Here is a 15,687-nt window from a genome sequence, read left to right on the forward strand (position 1 = left end):
CGTGTGCATGCACACTTCTTCAGATAGGTCTACTCGGAATAACACTTAGTTGGGTACAACCCTAAGCTTCCTTTGTTTTTAGCTCGAGTCCAGAGTGGCCGATTCAGGCATTGACGCAACTGAGGCAAGGGAGCATTTTCGGCCCTGTTCTCCGGCCTGACGTATCCTGGACTGTACCACTTCAAAGTACGAGGTGGGATCTCACTTGTGTTTTTTAAAAGTAAGTGCCAGGGCTTTCTCCTGACATGGTGGTTTTCTATCGGAGGGTTTTTTAAAAAAATAATTAAAAAGAGGATAAAAACCGTAATTATTTAAACTCTTTCCCCCCTTCACTCTGAAGTGGTACAACCCAACGTGAGCCAGCCGTGCCAGAGAGTGCGCGTAGCGCATGCCGGGAAACCTTTGCCTTTCTTCCATCTCCCTAACGTACCTTCACCCGCCTCGTTCTGAGACGGTTGAATTCCCAACCGTTGCGTCACAACGGAAAAAGCCGGCGCTCTCGCCCAATAGGAGGGCGCGCGTCTTTGCGGCTGGCCAATGAGGAGGAGGAGGTGGGGAGACAAAAGGTTTGCGCGTGACGTAGGCGCAGACGGGGGTTTGGAGGCGGCGGCGAAGTGAGTCAGTCTGAGGGGAGCGACGTCGAGACAAGATGGCGACGATAATGGCGGCCGCGGGAGGAGCAGCGGCGCTGGCGACGGTAGGGCCCGGCCTCGCCGGCTCAGCGGCGTCGTCGTCGTCGTCGTCCTCCGGCGGCTACTGCCCGCCAGCCCTTCCTCCTCCGGCTCTCCCTCCGCCTCCCGGCGCGGTCCGCATCGGCGACCGGCTATACTCGGGGGTCCTCATCACGCTGGAGAACTGCCTTCTGTCGGCCGACGCCCTCCGCTTCACGCCTTCCATGAGCAGCGGCCTGGACGCCGAGACCGAGGCTCAGCTCCGAGTCACCGGCTGTGAGCTCATCCAGGCCGCCGGGATCCTGTTGCGGCTTCCTCAGGTGCGGAAGGAGCGAGCGAGCGCTAGGCCTAAACCTAAGGCCTAGGCCGCACTCGCCTGTGGAAGGGAGGCCTTGAAATGGGATTAAGGAGGGACGGGGAAGAAAAAGGAGAGAAAAGGTCAGAGAGAACCGGGAGGGGGCTTCGTTGGGCGGTTGAGGGTAGTTGGAAGGTTCTGGAAGACGGTTGGAAAAGAACCTATTACAGATTCTAAGCGTGTATCTGTCGTGGTGTTGTTTTTTGTCCTATCTGAATCTAGACACCGAGGCTTCTGGATCCAGCGCTTTTATTTTTATAACTTAGTTCGTATTTAGTTCATACCAAAAAAAAATATGTATCTTGCCTTTGAGCCATTCAGGTAGCTTCACAAGTCGATCCAGAAGTCAGTGTAAGAGAATTGCAGGTAAAGGTAATGTACTGTGGCTTTTGTACATATGTATGCATGTATATGATAAAAAGTAAGCTATTTTCTTTAGTGTCTTCAAAAGTTGGGAAAGTGTACAAGAATTATGGAGGGTGAATTCTTTTTTCCTTCCGTAATGAAACTCTAGGTGCTGTCCCATCCCGGCCCTCCTTTCTTTATTCATTTTCTTCCCCCTCCCCCAAGCTCCTGCTTTTTATACCATCTCACTTTATGGAAAGTGTTCTGCCAAATTGAAAAGCTGCAGTGTTATTTGGTGAGTTTTTAGATAGTACATAGATATTGCCTAGCTCTGGTTTTAGCATCTAAAGCTCTGTGTTCTCAAAGCCTGGGTCATTGTTAGTAGTATGTTTTTATACAGCTGTGAAAAAGTTCCATTCTTCCTGGGAAGATACAGACAGCTTTAGATAAAGAATTATTTCTACAGAGGGAAGATCTTGCTCACTACATTTCTATGCTGCCATAGAAACAGTAAAATGAGGTAGGTTAGAAAGTTTCTGGCCCAAGGTCACTAAGTGATTTCATTGAATGGAAATTAAAGCCTGGGTATTTCTGGCTTGGTCCAAGTTTAATACTCCAGCCACACTATACTACCACACTGTATCTCTTTTAGCTAATTATTGCAGCTAGTTTATTTTACAATAATATATCTATATATATCTATATCTATATATAGATATCTATCTATATATATATATGATTAAAAAGCATGACTCTCCATTGTGTCCAAATATATTGATACATACCCAGTAAAAAGTGGAGAAGCCTGTTTTTATAGAGCAATAAAAGCATGGTGCCAATAAAGTTCAAGCTTCTCTGTTTTTATTCCCCACCCCACTTCTCTTTCTGGGCACCTCAGCGTTCCTCTGATCCTCTGAATGTACCTGGCAACAGAATGAGCTTTTTTGAGAGGGGTAGCCTTGTTAATCTGTTGCAGCAAAAGCAACAGAGACCTGTGACACTTCAAAAGACTAGAAAAAGTATTCTTGTAGAATTTCTGGAGTTAGATCCAGAACTTAGTTCCCATTGAAATCAGTTGGAACCTAAGCACAACTCATTTCATCTGGATCCAATATTTACCATTTAAGGTGTTACAATACAATACTTTGTTGTTAACATTGGTGTTGAATTCATCAAAGAAAATAGTCATATACCAGGTTGTTCTGTCCATTCTGGACTGGAAGAGTACACCATCACACACACCCTTTTCTGAGTGTGGCTTATTCAAGAAGGAGAGTGGATTTAAGTGGACCTCTGGCTTGATTCATCAAGGCAATTTTTGACTTTTGGAGGATAAGTCTGTCTGTGGTAATTTAACAACTTATTTTATAGCATTAAGCAACCTTCATGAATTTGCCTGGTAGTCATGTCTGCATCAAAACTCTCAGGTTCGTGAGTGGTATCAGTGTCATGGAAGCAAAAGTGGGGCTTTTGCATCTAGAGCAAAGTGGAGCCCCCAGGGGAGAGGACTCTTGCTCTCCCTTGCTTATGTAGTTTCTGGAAGTATTTGATTGGTCACAGTTGGAAACTGGCTACCAAACTAGGTGGATCTTTGGACAGATACAGAAAGACTGTTTCCTGTAATGGATTAAATAAAATTATGAAGGCTGGATTCATGAACAGGAGGAATTCATGGGCAGCTGGTTGACTGCAGTGCCAAACAGAACATTAGACTAAATGAACCATTGGGCTGGCAAAGCAAGGCACATCTAGATTTTTTGCTGGGGGGTAAGGATTTGGATAGATACATGGTGTGCAGGTCTGTCGTTAGTTCTTGGCACTGATAGCTTAGTGGAACCTCCATGCCCAGAGGCAGTATAACTGGATACTAAGAGCTGGGTGCCAATTTACAAATAATGTTTTTTCACTATAAACTAGACAGATATTGTTGGGAGGATAATGCTGTAAGACATGGACTGATTGATGCTTTGATCTGGGATTGGGGCAGGATGATCTTAAAGGGAAAGAGTTCTATAGGGAGGAGTGTGTGTTTGTGTAATGAGGTAGGATTTACATTAAAAATTGAACATAGGGCCTTTTTTAAAGCTTGCTGAGAGGTGGTAGAATTGTGTTGTTGGGGCAGGGGTTATAACACACATTTCCCCAAGCAGAAACGATTTGGAAGAGTAGTTTGATGGCTTTCTGGAGAAAACAAGTTAGCATTATGTGTGTAATATGTTTGTGTAATTTTTTATATAAGCTATATAATACACAGATGCAGTAGAGATAATGTACTGATATAATTGTGCTTCATGCTGGGGCTTCAGTTGGGAGGGTTCCTAAGAAGCTGCTGTATTTTAAGGGAAAAGAAGAGTAGGTGGTCTTTTCCAAAAGCAAGGAAAACAACTTGGAGAAGCACTGTTTGAGACTCTCTGACCTGGTCTTGATAAAGGAAAGCCTGCTGACTAGAACTCTATGTTTTGGATGTAAATGTTTGGAGAATAGGAGAAAGGTGGTTGATTGGATTTACTGCTTTGTTCAGTTTCCCTCACTAGCACTGGAGGGGGGGTTGTTTTTCCTCCGGGACAGTTGAGCCCTGGGAACTGAGGACCCAAGGCTGCCAAGCATGAGTAGATCTTAAAGATTCTGATAAGGACCCCTTCCCACCCTGGCATGGGGATTTCAGTGTCCCAAGAAAAGGAGGAAGGCAGAGGGGAAAACCCTGTTTAATGGAGGAGGTTCTCAAGCCCGTAGTTCTATTCCAGGAAATCAGTGATGTAACAGGTCTTGCCCGGAAATGACGCTATCCCCTCCCTTGCTAGTCTTGTATGTTTGCCAAGACATTCCCTCAAGCCTGCTGGTTACCACCCTTTTGAGGAGGATGTGGTGTTGTTTTTTTCTGTTCAAACTAGAAGAGTTTTTCGTAACATTTCTCTGATGCTGAAACTGTGACGAGTTCACTGTGGCTGATTCATCTTCCCTTGTATCTAGCGACTTGTTTTTGTTCTCATGTTTTTAGGGGAATCTGCTCTTGGTTTCTCCTTCCAGACTGCCTGTGATCTAATGTTTTGTGCTCATTGATTGGCTTTTGAAAGGACTGTGTTGCCTAGTTTTGAGGAGGAACAATGAACTCTTTCATTTAGCTCTTAAATTTAACAGCTGGCTCTTTGGGGGGGAAGCTTAGATAAGCAAAGCAATGTGGGCGGGTAAACTTTGTATGGTCTGAAGACCTGTATTGACACCAAGCAAATGTTTCAAACTCACTAGCCATGTTAGAGTCATTGGATGAGGATGGTTACAATTTGGATAGTTTTGTACCTAAAAATACTTGTGACTCCCACCTTCCCATCTTACAATTGTCAGAGCACTGAGAAGTTCTTTTGAGTTCACTCCACCCCTTTTTAATTAAATGACGTCGTGTGCATGCGCGGAAGAGGCGAATCGCGACATGCGCAGTCACGGGTTGCATTCTACTCAGGATGCAAGTGGGCCTCCGGAACGGATCCCATTTGCATCCAGAGGTACCACTGTATTTACTGTCATATTAATATAGATTCTCACTTTTCTTAGGTGGCCATGGCTACGGGGCAGGTGTTATTCCAGCGTTTCTTTTATACAAAATCATTTGTGAAGCATTCCATGGAGGTATGGGATTTGTTCTATGCAATTAATAATTGGTATCAATTTGATTTTATTGATTAAGCATGGTAAACTAGTTTGCTGAGCTTCTTGCATGTTAGCCCAGTGTTAGCACACTGATTTGCAAATAATTCCTATTGATCTCAGCTGTACTTATTCCAAGCAAGTGTGCTGAAGTGTTGGTTTGTCATTGAAATGTATTCTGCAAGCTATTCTGCCATCTCTGTAACATAGTGATTCTTAATCCTGAGATTCTAGAAAACTTTTTAAAAAATGGTTTTCTGCCATAGTTTGCACTTGAGGCAAAAAGTTCCAGAAATCTTATTTGTGGTCTCTCCTTTAGAGGCGAGTTCCACAGTTGGGACTCAGCCATTAGTAAAGAAGCTCTCTGAAGGAGTGTCCCTGATAAGGTCAAATCTGAACTGATGGTCTTTCAAGCACCCTGGTCCCACGCTGTTCAGGGCTTTCAAAGATAATGCATATCCCTTTCTCAGTGTGCCCATAAATGCATGGTGAAGCTCCTTGTACAAGATGTTTACACTAGTCTGATGGCCATATTCTGCATGTTATTGCTCCTTCAACTGTTAGAGATAGTAAGAGATCAGAATTAAACTTAGCTATGTTCCATATTCTTTTACAGCATGTGTCGATGGCCTGTGTTCACTTGGCATCTAAAATTGAAGAAGCCCCAAGGCGGATAAGAGATGTCATTAATGTGTTCCACAGACTTCGTTATCTGAGAGAGAAAAAGTAAGTCAACTGTTAACTCCAACTGTGTGCCTTCACACAGTATCTGTTTCCAAGGATCGTGGCAGTTACTCAAGGGCCATTTGTGACTTGCATTATCTCCTTCCCAAAACTCTGGAGGATTTCATGCAACCCCAAAGAATGTCCCTGAACCCCCCTCCCCCCAAAAAACCTAATTGGAAATAAAGTTTCAGTGAGTTCCAACTTTTCCAGCCCTCGTTGCATCCTCAACTAGTGGCCATCATTCAGTGTCATCTGGGTGAAATTTTATAATTTCAAATTGTAATAAGATAACTTCAGAGGGTTGAAAGATTGCTTAGGTGGGTGCTTCTTCTCTGAGATTTTGGTAGTTTCTTCTTGGGAGGGGTCATTTTTGGAGTAAGTTTGCATGACTCCTACGAGTTGGCTGTTCCAAAGGGAAGTTTGGGGTTCAAAAAGGAGACCACTGCCAGTGTCGCCTAGATAGTTACAGATTTGGAAGTTGCCACAGTCATTTCTCCAGTTCCTTGGATAACTTGGTCCAAATTTAATCTTCTCATGCTGTTCCCATGAGACACCAAAGTTGAGGAATGCCCATTGTTGCTCTACTTTTGTAGAAGGGCTTTAAACTTATTTTTTTCTATTTCCCCCCTTTAAAAAAACCCCAGGAAACCTGTACCTTTGATACTGGATCAAGAGTACGTTAACTTGAAGAACCAAATTATAAAGGCTGAGAGGAGAGTTCTGAAGGAGTTGGGATTTTGCGTACATGTGAAGCATCCCCACAAGGTTTGTATTTCTTTTGTATTTTTAAGTTTGCCCTCTGAGCAGTGGATAAGAAATTAGCCTGTTCTTAATGTTAGCCAAACCATTGGCAGTCTTTGTTTCTCATTTCAAGAATTGCCTGCTAGTTTATCCCGTCTCATTTGGTGAATGAAGACTGGTTGCTTCAGATATTAGGTGCTGCTTAGACTTAGCTATGCTTGAGTTCTCCATTCAAAGTCCTTGGCATGAAAGCAGCTTATTCTTGTGCAAGCAGGTAACAACACCATTGTGTATCTATTGGGTAGTGTGTGATAAGACTTTGGCGGGTCAGCCCTACAAGTGGCACAGTACAGAACTACATTTGTGTTGCTAAGATGTTCCTACTTTAGAGAGGGGCTGCTTCTGTTCCTCCCACTTTGTATGCTTTACTGTTTGGCTTACTTTTTGCCCTGAAAACAATTGAGACATGTTCTATCACTTTAAAGAAGCAGGGAGACAGTTTTCGTTGGCCGCTTTCAATTTATTTTGTCCCAATTGCGCAGTCATGGCTGGTACGTCACTTACAACATCCCACTTCATAGGTGGCACCACTCTAGCATCTCTTGAGTTTTATGTCTGATTAACTGTGCCAATAAGCAGGCTGCGCTGGAGAGGTAATCAGGTGTATGGCCCCAGTTCTGTGCCCAACTGAAGCTTACAGGCCTCCCTCTTTCCATTCAGGCATGGCACAATCCCCTTCTCTTCCTCTACCTCAGCTGCCCTTGGTGCTCATGTTATAGCTATGCCATTTACATCATTACTTCAGCATTAGCCACTCATAGCTGGCTCCCCCAGGATGCTCAAGAGGTTAAAGCCCAGATGATGTCTTAGGTTTGCTGGATCGTCTTGGACAGGGCATGCTACAAAACCTGACATACCTAACAAGATTGTAAGTCTTGATTGTAAGGTTGAATTCTGCCCTGTAAAGGAAGGGCAGGATTTAAAAATGGGCAGGATACATTGTAGCATTTTCTAAGGTTAATTCAATCTGGTTTGACACCTGTCAGCTGTGGAAATGTGAACCCTTCAGTAGTAGGTGGGGTTACCATGAGTGGAAGCTTATGATAACCCAGTAGTGCAGGCTCCCATCTTCTCTGACTTTTTCAGTCCTCAGATCTGCACCATCCTTTATGATCTTTTTGCCTTCATTTGTTGGAACATCCTGGTGGTTCTGGGTCTTATTTTTTTAAAAAAATGATTTTTATTAGTTTTCCAATTAATAATATACAATCAGACCATTATTATCCACTTTACGTCTCTGGCTCTTTAGAGCCCTTCGACTTCCTTCCCTCCTGCCTTGTGGCTTTGATAATTAACCTTTATATTATTGCATTTTGTGTATTTTCAAATTCTAATAAACTCCTTACCCAAAAAACTCAAAATTTAAATAAATATAAAAAGGGAGAAAATTTCTCATTACAATTTTTCAGACAACCCTGCTAGTGATGTCAATGGCTTACAATTAATCTTTTAAATATCCTGTAAACATACTCCAGTCTTTTTGGAATACTTGATCATGCTGGTTTTGGTTTTTTCCTTTAGCTTTGCCAGTTCCAGAGTCCATCATTTTCATCTGCCTCTCTTCTTTCGTTGGTACTTCTTGTATTTTCCATTTTTGAAAAAATGAAAACTTGTGGTTCTGGGTCTTGAGTCAGTAGATCATATACTCTTCTCTCTACCTCCCCCCAAAAATCTGACCTGTGTTACTAATACATTTCAACAAATCTTTGTATAGAAGTGCTTCCACCATTTCCCTCTTTGTTATTCCTATATCTTCGAAGCAAGCACTGAAGAAGGAAAGCTGCCAAATAATATTGGGGTAAAATAAGAGACACTTGTGAGCAGTGCACAGCAGTGCAGAGGAAAGAAGCTTTGCTGCATACATACTCTCAAGAGTACCACTTCTCTGACATCCTAAAACATATTCTTAACATTTTACACACACCGTGGAGTCTTATCAGGGCATTGATCCAGAGTAGAATAACCTGCATTGCATGGGTACCCTCCTCTGTCTAGATGAAAACCTCTTTCCACCACTTGGATCACCTGTATAACTCAATCACCCGTATCTTCCAGATAATCGTTATGTACCTTCAGGTATTAGAATGTGAACGTAACCAACACCTGGTCCAGACCTCATGGTAAGTTGATGTTTCTTGTTTTTATTGAGGCCAGCGGGGCAGTGGCAAAAATATGTCATGTGTGGGGTCAGTACTTTTCTCCTCCACTGCCATGTTCGTGGCATGAGTACGGTTCCAGTCTTAGCCTGGAACGCCGCTTCTATCACCCCAAGTTGACGGGCCTCTTTGTTAAAGATTCAGACACTGTCTTAAATGGTAAGAGAGCTTTAAACCCTCACAAATGCACCCTTTGCTCTTTCTTCCTTTTACTCCTGCCCATTCAAGTTACTGCTCAGGAGCAGGGCGTGAAGGCACCCGCCCTCCCCTGTTTGCCCAACAGCATGTGTCATTCAGAAGTATGCTGCCACTAAATAAGGTGTTAACCATAGATATACCCCCTTCATTCCTAGTGTGGGGAGGTGGTCACTTCTGCCATGCCGTCATTTTACTTGAAAATTATTGGAAAAACAACCCTGCTCATACAGTTTTCAGCTTATTCATATTGGTTATGCAGTGTATTGTGTCCATATGTAGTCTGTCTGCCCCTTTCTTGGTATGGGTTTATATTAAATATCCCCCCCCCCTCGCTCCCAAGAAAGCATACATTGACAAATGGTAACCTGTGAAAACTGACATGATGTAAAAATTGACCTGAAAGCAAAGTTTGTGTTTCTACTAACTAAAACTGTCTGGCTGTTTTGAAAGAGAACCTCTTTTGACTCTTCTTTTCTGTACTCTTTTGATCAAAGGGTAGCCTCTGAGGGTAAGTGACTAAGACTTCTCCTCTGCTGCCCAAGCGCTATGGTGCAGGGATAACTGCCGTCTTCAGTCAAACCCAAGCAGGCTCCACAGAGAGAAGGCTGGCTCTAGACAGGTGGTATGCGTAAACAAGTCGAGTTACAACTGGCCGACTGCTGCTTGTGATTTTTTTTTAACTTGTTAAATTTTATTTGTGCATTTTTTCAGATAAGTTTGTGTTACTGTCAGGATGCTTTGTTCCTATTTTATGTCCTTTAAAAAACCCACAGGCTCTTTTATTAAACTTGGGTTTAAAATCTTTGTGGGGTTGGGTTTTTAAAAACTTAATTCATACTTGAAAGCATAAGCATTGCAATAAGAAGATATGTTACTTCATAGCACCTCAAATTTTTCTGTTGTACTTTTTAAACTGTGTGTTTTGGGGTCCTGCACATATCTACTTCTGTATATCCAGTAAAACTTCGCATGTATTTCTGCAGCAGGTTCCTTCCTCCATGCATCATAACAAATGCTTTTGGAACTTGGATTATATTGTGTGAAACTGCAGTTCAGTGTGGGGAAATAAATACAGGACCACCCAGGCAGTCACTTTGGTTGCACCTAAATAGGACTTTCCAGGTCCCTGAAACACTTTTAAAGAATGATGTAAGCCTTTAAAGGGCTGGCCTACTCTTCAAAATCCCAGCTCATCTGGGTTAGTCTAAATGGCAATGGAAACATTTTGGATCCAGTTAACCATAGTATTTTTTCAAAACCTGCTAATTGAAGACTGAAAATCATTGCTACCCAAAGCCAGAGTCCCCATATTCTTCAGCTGCTTGGGTTTTGAACAAATTGTGTAGGAATTATGTGCATAGCCTGATTTAGTATAGTGACATTGGTCACATATTAATTTGCACCTTTATGACAGGCACAAACCGTAGGCCCATTCCATTTTACAACTGTTTAAACTTTGTTCTGGGTTTTGTCCACTGTGCATTTTGGTGTGTTGTAAGGAATTATCCTTCAGATTTCCATTTTAAGGTCACAGAAATGCGTGAAATGTTCTGGCTGGACTTTGTGCAATATTTTTACAGTGCAATATTTTTTACAGTTGCCTCATTCTGTGAACATTTGTGTTGAGAAACCTTGTTACAGTGGGGCAGTCTGGAAGCGGCCCAATGACAACCCATTGAAGAACTTTGGTCCTTCAGCAGTGACAATACCAGACACCTGGACTGAATATCTGTGGCGCTCTCTTGCTCTCTCTAAAAGCAATTTGTGTGTCGGATGCTTTCCTGAGTGGAGACTGGTCACTCCAAAAGAAGCTTGCAACAGAAGATTCTGAATGCTTGGGAAAAGCCCCGTTCCTTCGACAAAGAACTTCGAGCTGGACCTGTGACTTCAGACTGTCCGTTTTCAAGTTTGCATGTCGCTCTGCGTGACGGGATAAAACGTAGATTTTGACAGAATTCTTCAAATTATGCTTCAAAAGTTGTGCCTACCGTAAAATAAAATGAATTTGCGATCTTGTTTTGCATGAGAACAGGCCGGTAGCTCATAGCAGGGAGAAAAGTGAAGTTAAAATTGGTTCTCTTTCATAAAATGCCAACATCCAGTTAATAAATACTTGGCAGTTGTCCTTCCCTGTCAAATCTGTGCACTCCAACTTCTTGTCAGGTTTCACAGGATTATCTAGGATTCAAACAGCTGTAGAATGCCCTAGACAGCTAGCTACAGTGTGCCTTAAAAACAGCATAGCCAAAGCAGGGGATTTCAGCAGACTTCTGCAACTTTCCCCTCTCCTTTTTGTCTTCTCAGGAACTACATGAATGACAGTCTGCGGACAGATGTCTTTGTAAGGTTCCACCCCGAGAGCATCGCTTGCGCGTGCATCTACCTTGCTGCTAGGACCCTGGAGGTTGGTGTTAACCTGGCTCATGCTATATAAGATGCTCTTGTTTTCCTTGTGGAGTTTTTACTGCCGCAGTGAGTGTGTTTAATGAACAAATGTGGAGGATTTAATAGTGGCTGCCTTTTTATTTCTGCTCTCATGTGCAGAAGGAAAATGGTGACTTAAGTAGACATTTCCCCCTTTCCCAATTCACTATCCTCCTTCATACACAGAAGGAAAGTGGGAGCTCAGACCTAAGGAGAAAGGTTGCCTTGATGTAAATCACACCACTTAAACTCCTTCACAACCACCCATCTCCTTGGTTATAAACAGTAAAAGGCTAAGAGAGTGATTATTGTCTGAAAGGTGAAGTGATCTTTAGAGTGATTTTGAATGGGTTGGGGTTTGGGGTGACTAATGGTGAACGGTGTCTTGCTCACAGATTCCACTTCCAAACCGCCCTCACTGGTTCCTGCTGTTTGGAGCTACGGAAGAGGAAATCCAGGAGATATGCACGAAAATTTTGCAATTATATACACGTAAAAAGGTTGGTCCTGCTTATTCTTTTGAATTTTTCAAACAGGGTGGGAAAGCACACTGGCGTGTTTTTAAGACTTCAGGACACATATTTTCAAAGTTCTGTTGATTAGAATCTAAATTTCTTTTTTTTCATCTTGAGTACCTTGAGAATTTTGTTCCATCCTCCCTGCCACACAGATTTGGGATTTGTGTTGCAGCCCAAATTGTGCACATAATAATAGCAATATTGCTTAATAAAGAAGGTAACCTTGCCAGTAGCACGTCTCATAAAAGTGCCTGGTGTTTTGTTCCTTTGCCTTACCTCGCATTTTCCATTGTAAGCCTTTGGGGGAAAGCCTGTCTATGCAATGCTCTTATGTAGGTGCCAGATCAATATTTTGCTAAAGCACACACCGTTTCCACAGGTTGATCTAGCTATCCTGGAAAGCCGAGTAGAGAAGAAAAAGCTCGCCATCGAAGAGGCAAAAGCGCAAGCCAAAGGCCTCTTACCAGATGGAACACCCAATTTGGATACCGTGTCGGGGTTTTCTCCAGCTCCCAAAACTGGTTGGTATCCCTGTCCTATATGTGTAGTTCCTCACACTATCTCAGTATAGCCAGGAATATGGGTGCAATATCATTTTTGAATGCCCTCCCACCATCAAAACAAAACTCCTTGCAAATGGAAAACTACCCTATCACTGGGAAGGTTCTAGTTCTTTCTATGCAGTGCTGCTTTCTCCTTGCAAGGAATTATTAGGGTAGAGCCTTAAGAAACAGACCCCCAAACTAAACCTATGCATGTTATTGTGCTGCCTACCTGCTCTGTGTTGGTCAGGCCTAAATTCTCTAGATATGGGATGAATCCTCCCATCCTTATTAAGGTTTAGGCCGTAATTGTACCAAATTAGATGTCTGCTCATATGTGCTGCCTTTTATAGGAGGAGGATGACTTTAGGCCTCACATCAGCACAGTGACCCAATTGAAATTGATGGCTGGGCATGTAGGAAGCCGGTACAGCATTCCATTGGTTGGTGTCTCATTTAAATCTGGTTCTCTGCAGCTGCACATGCAAAATGAAATGCCTTCCCAGGCTAGAGTAATGGTAAACAAATGGGTGGCGGCAACCTAGTTTTACAGGAGCTGTCAGCTACATGGAATGTCACACAGGTAAATTACACATGCAGGATCCCATTTGAAGTTGTATCCCATTTAGCATCTACGCTGCACCCTAACATGCTGAGTAAAGTAGGACCTGTTGTTGTCTTGATAGTAGTTGTCAGCCTTTCTGATCAAAGCTCTCAGTATGGTGAACTTGCAGATTTGTGTCAGCACTCCTGACTTTAATTTTTCCAGGGTTTTTCTGGACATGGAACATTGTAATCTGAAGGCCCTGGCTTATCTCCAGTGCTGGCCCTACGCTGAATATACCCACTGAATTTCCTGGACATGGTTGACTATGGTCCATTCATTTCAGTGGGTCTACTCTGAGTAGAACTTGCTTGGATATGACCCCCTATCTGTAAAAGTGCATTGTGGGTGATGGTACATAAAAGCAAGTCATCCCTTAAGTTTTGACTGGGCTTTCCTCTTACGCATCTCTAGAGTCTCCAAAGGAAAATAAAGGCACCAAGCCTTCCCCGCTTGCCATGCAGGTGGTAAAAAACGCCAAGCGGAAAATGGAAGCGACGAAGCGGATGAAATCCAACAGTCCCGTCAATGGGTAAGGGCCTTGCACGATAAACTGGTCTCTCTTCCCCCCCCCCCCCCCCGTATCTATTTATTTGAATGCTTTTGCAGCAGTGCAGGTATGTAGCACTGCTCCATAAGGCCATGAGGGACTATAGGCATGGCTTTGGCATAGTCAAAGCTTCTTTCCAGGGCTACTGCCTCCTGTCTGACTTAAATTACATTGTGGGCAAAGGGGTCTCTGAGCCTCTTTGGGGCGATATTAGCACAGGCTAAAGTAGCTTTAAGGATTTGGGACACGCTTTCTGGCAACCCAGGTTATCACATCTCTAGGTCATACTGAGTCCAGATAAGTGTGACCTGCTTGTGTTAACTTCATCCTAGCCTTATTGTGACAGTGTTGCCCCAGAAGTGGGTTATCCTGATTTCTTGCCTTGGGCATATGTGTATCTAGGTTGAGGGGGTGACTGGGCCACTTGTTGCTTTGACATCAAATTCTCTTGCTTTAACCTTCCAGCGTTCAGAAAGGCCGAGACAGTAGGAGCCGGAGCGGAAGTAGAGACCAGAGTTATTCCAGGTCTCCCTCAAGGTCACCATCTCCAAAGCAGAGGTATGTACTGCAGTGTGCTCTGAAAGGGACTAGAGTTCCAACTCTACCGATACCTAAGCTGGGAAGAGAGCAACCCAGTACCTCTCTAGAGCAGCGTCTCAGTTGAATGTAGTGGTAGTGATTGGCCAGCACTCTGTCTCTGGCATTTCAGATGATTTTGGGGCCTTGTCCTCACAGAGGCTGCAACACTTGGCGCTGTATTCCACCACAGAATCTCTGCATTTAGGGAAAAGCATTCCTGTTAAATGTCACAGGGGAAAGAGATTTACCCTAGACTTTTCCTTGACCTGCTAGTTTTCCATGTGTTTGATTCGGTCATACAAGACCATAGCATTGCTTGCTTCACCCGTTAATGTAGGTATAAAAGGAGAAGTTGAAACAGGCATTTTGATTTCCAGCATGGATTTAAAAGCTGTGAGGGAGGGGAGATCTTAGCTTGGCAAACACCTGGTCTTCATTTCCCGAAATCATGGGGAACATGTCTGGCGATAGGCACAATTGCTTGGTGATCTACAGGCCAACCACATTAAGCCCAGAGATTCTGCTTCTCTCTTCCCCAAGCCCTACTGTTGCCAGAGCCACAGCAGTATTTCTGCAGCCATTTCGGTGTTTCTGCTGCACCTGAGGATGATGATGACAACATCATTAATGTCAAAACGTGCCTGATCTAAGCTACAGCAAAGCTCTGTGATAGGACCTGGAGCACCCATCCACAGCTGCCTAGGAATGCTGTTGTCCCTGTGGGGTGTTCTTGTTCCACGATTGGAGCCACAGGGGTGTCTTTCTCAAATTTGCTAGCAAACTGAAGCCTTTTCCCTCTTGTCCCCTCCACCAGGAAGAGTGAAAGCTATTCCCCATCGAGCGGCTCCAAATCCCACAGCCGCTCGAGGAGCCGAAGTGACTCCCCCCCGCGGCAGTTCAACCATGGCAGCTCGAGCTACAAAGCCTCCAAGATGAGGAGCTACAAGAAGGCCAAGGGGTACAAATACACCTCTCCCAAGCAGCGGAAATCCCGCAGCAGGAGCTCGTCACGGTCCCGGAGCCGCTCGCGAGAACGCTCGGACCACTCTGGGAAGTACAAGAAGAAGAGCCACTACTACAGGGATCAGAGGCCCGAGCGGCCCCACTCCTACGAGAGGCCAGGCCACCGCTATGAGAGGGAGCACCCAGGCCACAGCCGGCATCGCAGATGAGCAGGGCCAGAGAACAGACTACGCGAGCTCTTGCTCTGTCTTCCAGGGGCTCACAGACTTAAAACTCTTGGTGCCTGCTTGGTGCAAGGAAGGATAGTTAGAAGGACTTAATTGTGACATGTCCCATTTACTATGGTTGGGGGTTTTTTGGAGGGGCGGGTGTCTTTTGAGTCTCCTCATAATGATCACCTGTCTGTGTTCGACAGGCGATGCTCTTTTGCTGCTACAGAAGCAGGACTGTTTCCAAATAATATTGGACTCTGTGGAGAGAATTGCCTTATGAGGCTGGTCAGAGTGTTCAGACATTGCCCTTCCCAGCCCCAAAGGATTTTGGACACTCAGACCATACAGCGTTGCTTGGTGCTAACAGCAGTCCTTGTTCGTTTATTTCGCAGTGGACTTGA

At 44.0% G+C, this 15,687-nt stretch overlaps 1 protein-coding gene across 3 annotated transcripts; it reads left to right on the plus strand.

Annotated features, from left to right (window-relative positions):
- The first annotated feature begins 580 nt into the window (after positions 1–580).
- Positions 581–15,463, plus strand: CCNL2 (cyclin L2). Of its 3 annotated transcripts, XM_028740859.2 has the most exons (11): positions 581–991; positions 4,921–4,995; positions 5,630–5,739; positions 6,384–6,504; positions 8,596–8,660; positions 11,199–11,298; positions 11,714–11,818; positions 12,216–12,357; positions 13,397–13,514; positions 13,998–14,090; positions 14,926–15,463. In XM_028740859.2, exons 1-11 carry the CDS (start codon positions 650–652, stop codon positions 15,281–15,283), a joined length of 1,629 nt encoding a protein of 542 aa, XP_028596692.2. In that variant the 5' UTR covers positions 581–649; the 3' UTR covers positions 15,284–15,463. The 3 variants fall into 3 exon arrangements, with proteins under 3 accessions (XP_028596692.2, XP_028596695.1, XP_028596693.1); XM_028740862.2 differs by lacking the exons at positions 581–991; positions 4,921–4,995; positions 5,630–5,739; positions 6,384–6,504; positions 8,596–8,660 and adding an exon at positions 9,388–9,513; XM_028740860.2 differs by lacking the exons at positions 581–991; positions 4,921–4,995; positions 5,630–5,739; positions 6,384–6,504; positions 8,596–8,660 and adding an exon at positions 9,415–10,788.
- The last annotated feature ends 224 nt before the right edge of the window (positions 15,464–15,687 follow it).

Source organism: Podarcis muralis, chromosome 7 (genome assembly GCF_964188315.1).
Source record: "Podarcis muralis chromosome 7, rPodMur119.hap1.1, whole genome shotgun sequence".
NCBI classification, from domain to species: Eukaryota; Metazoa; Chordata; class Lepidosauria; order Squamata; family Lacertidae; genus Podarcis; species Podarcis muralis.

Excerpts from the sequence above, each read along its gene's own strand:
- CCNL2 (XM_028740859.2), top strand. The coding sequence starts at position 650 with ATGGCGACGATAATGGCGGCCGCGGGAGGAGCAGCGGCGCTGGCGACG. Across the intron at positions 992-4,920 it reads TCCTGTTGCGGCTTCCTCAG|GTGGCCATGGCTACGGGGCA; the intron begins GTGCGGAAGGAG and ends CACTTTTCTTAG. Across the intron at positions 13,515-13,997 it reads TCCAACAGTCCCGTCAATGG|CGTTCAGAAAGGCCGAGACA; the intron begins GTAAGGGCCTTG and ends TTAACCTTCCAG.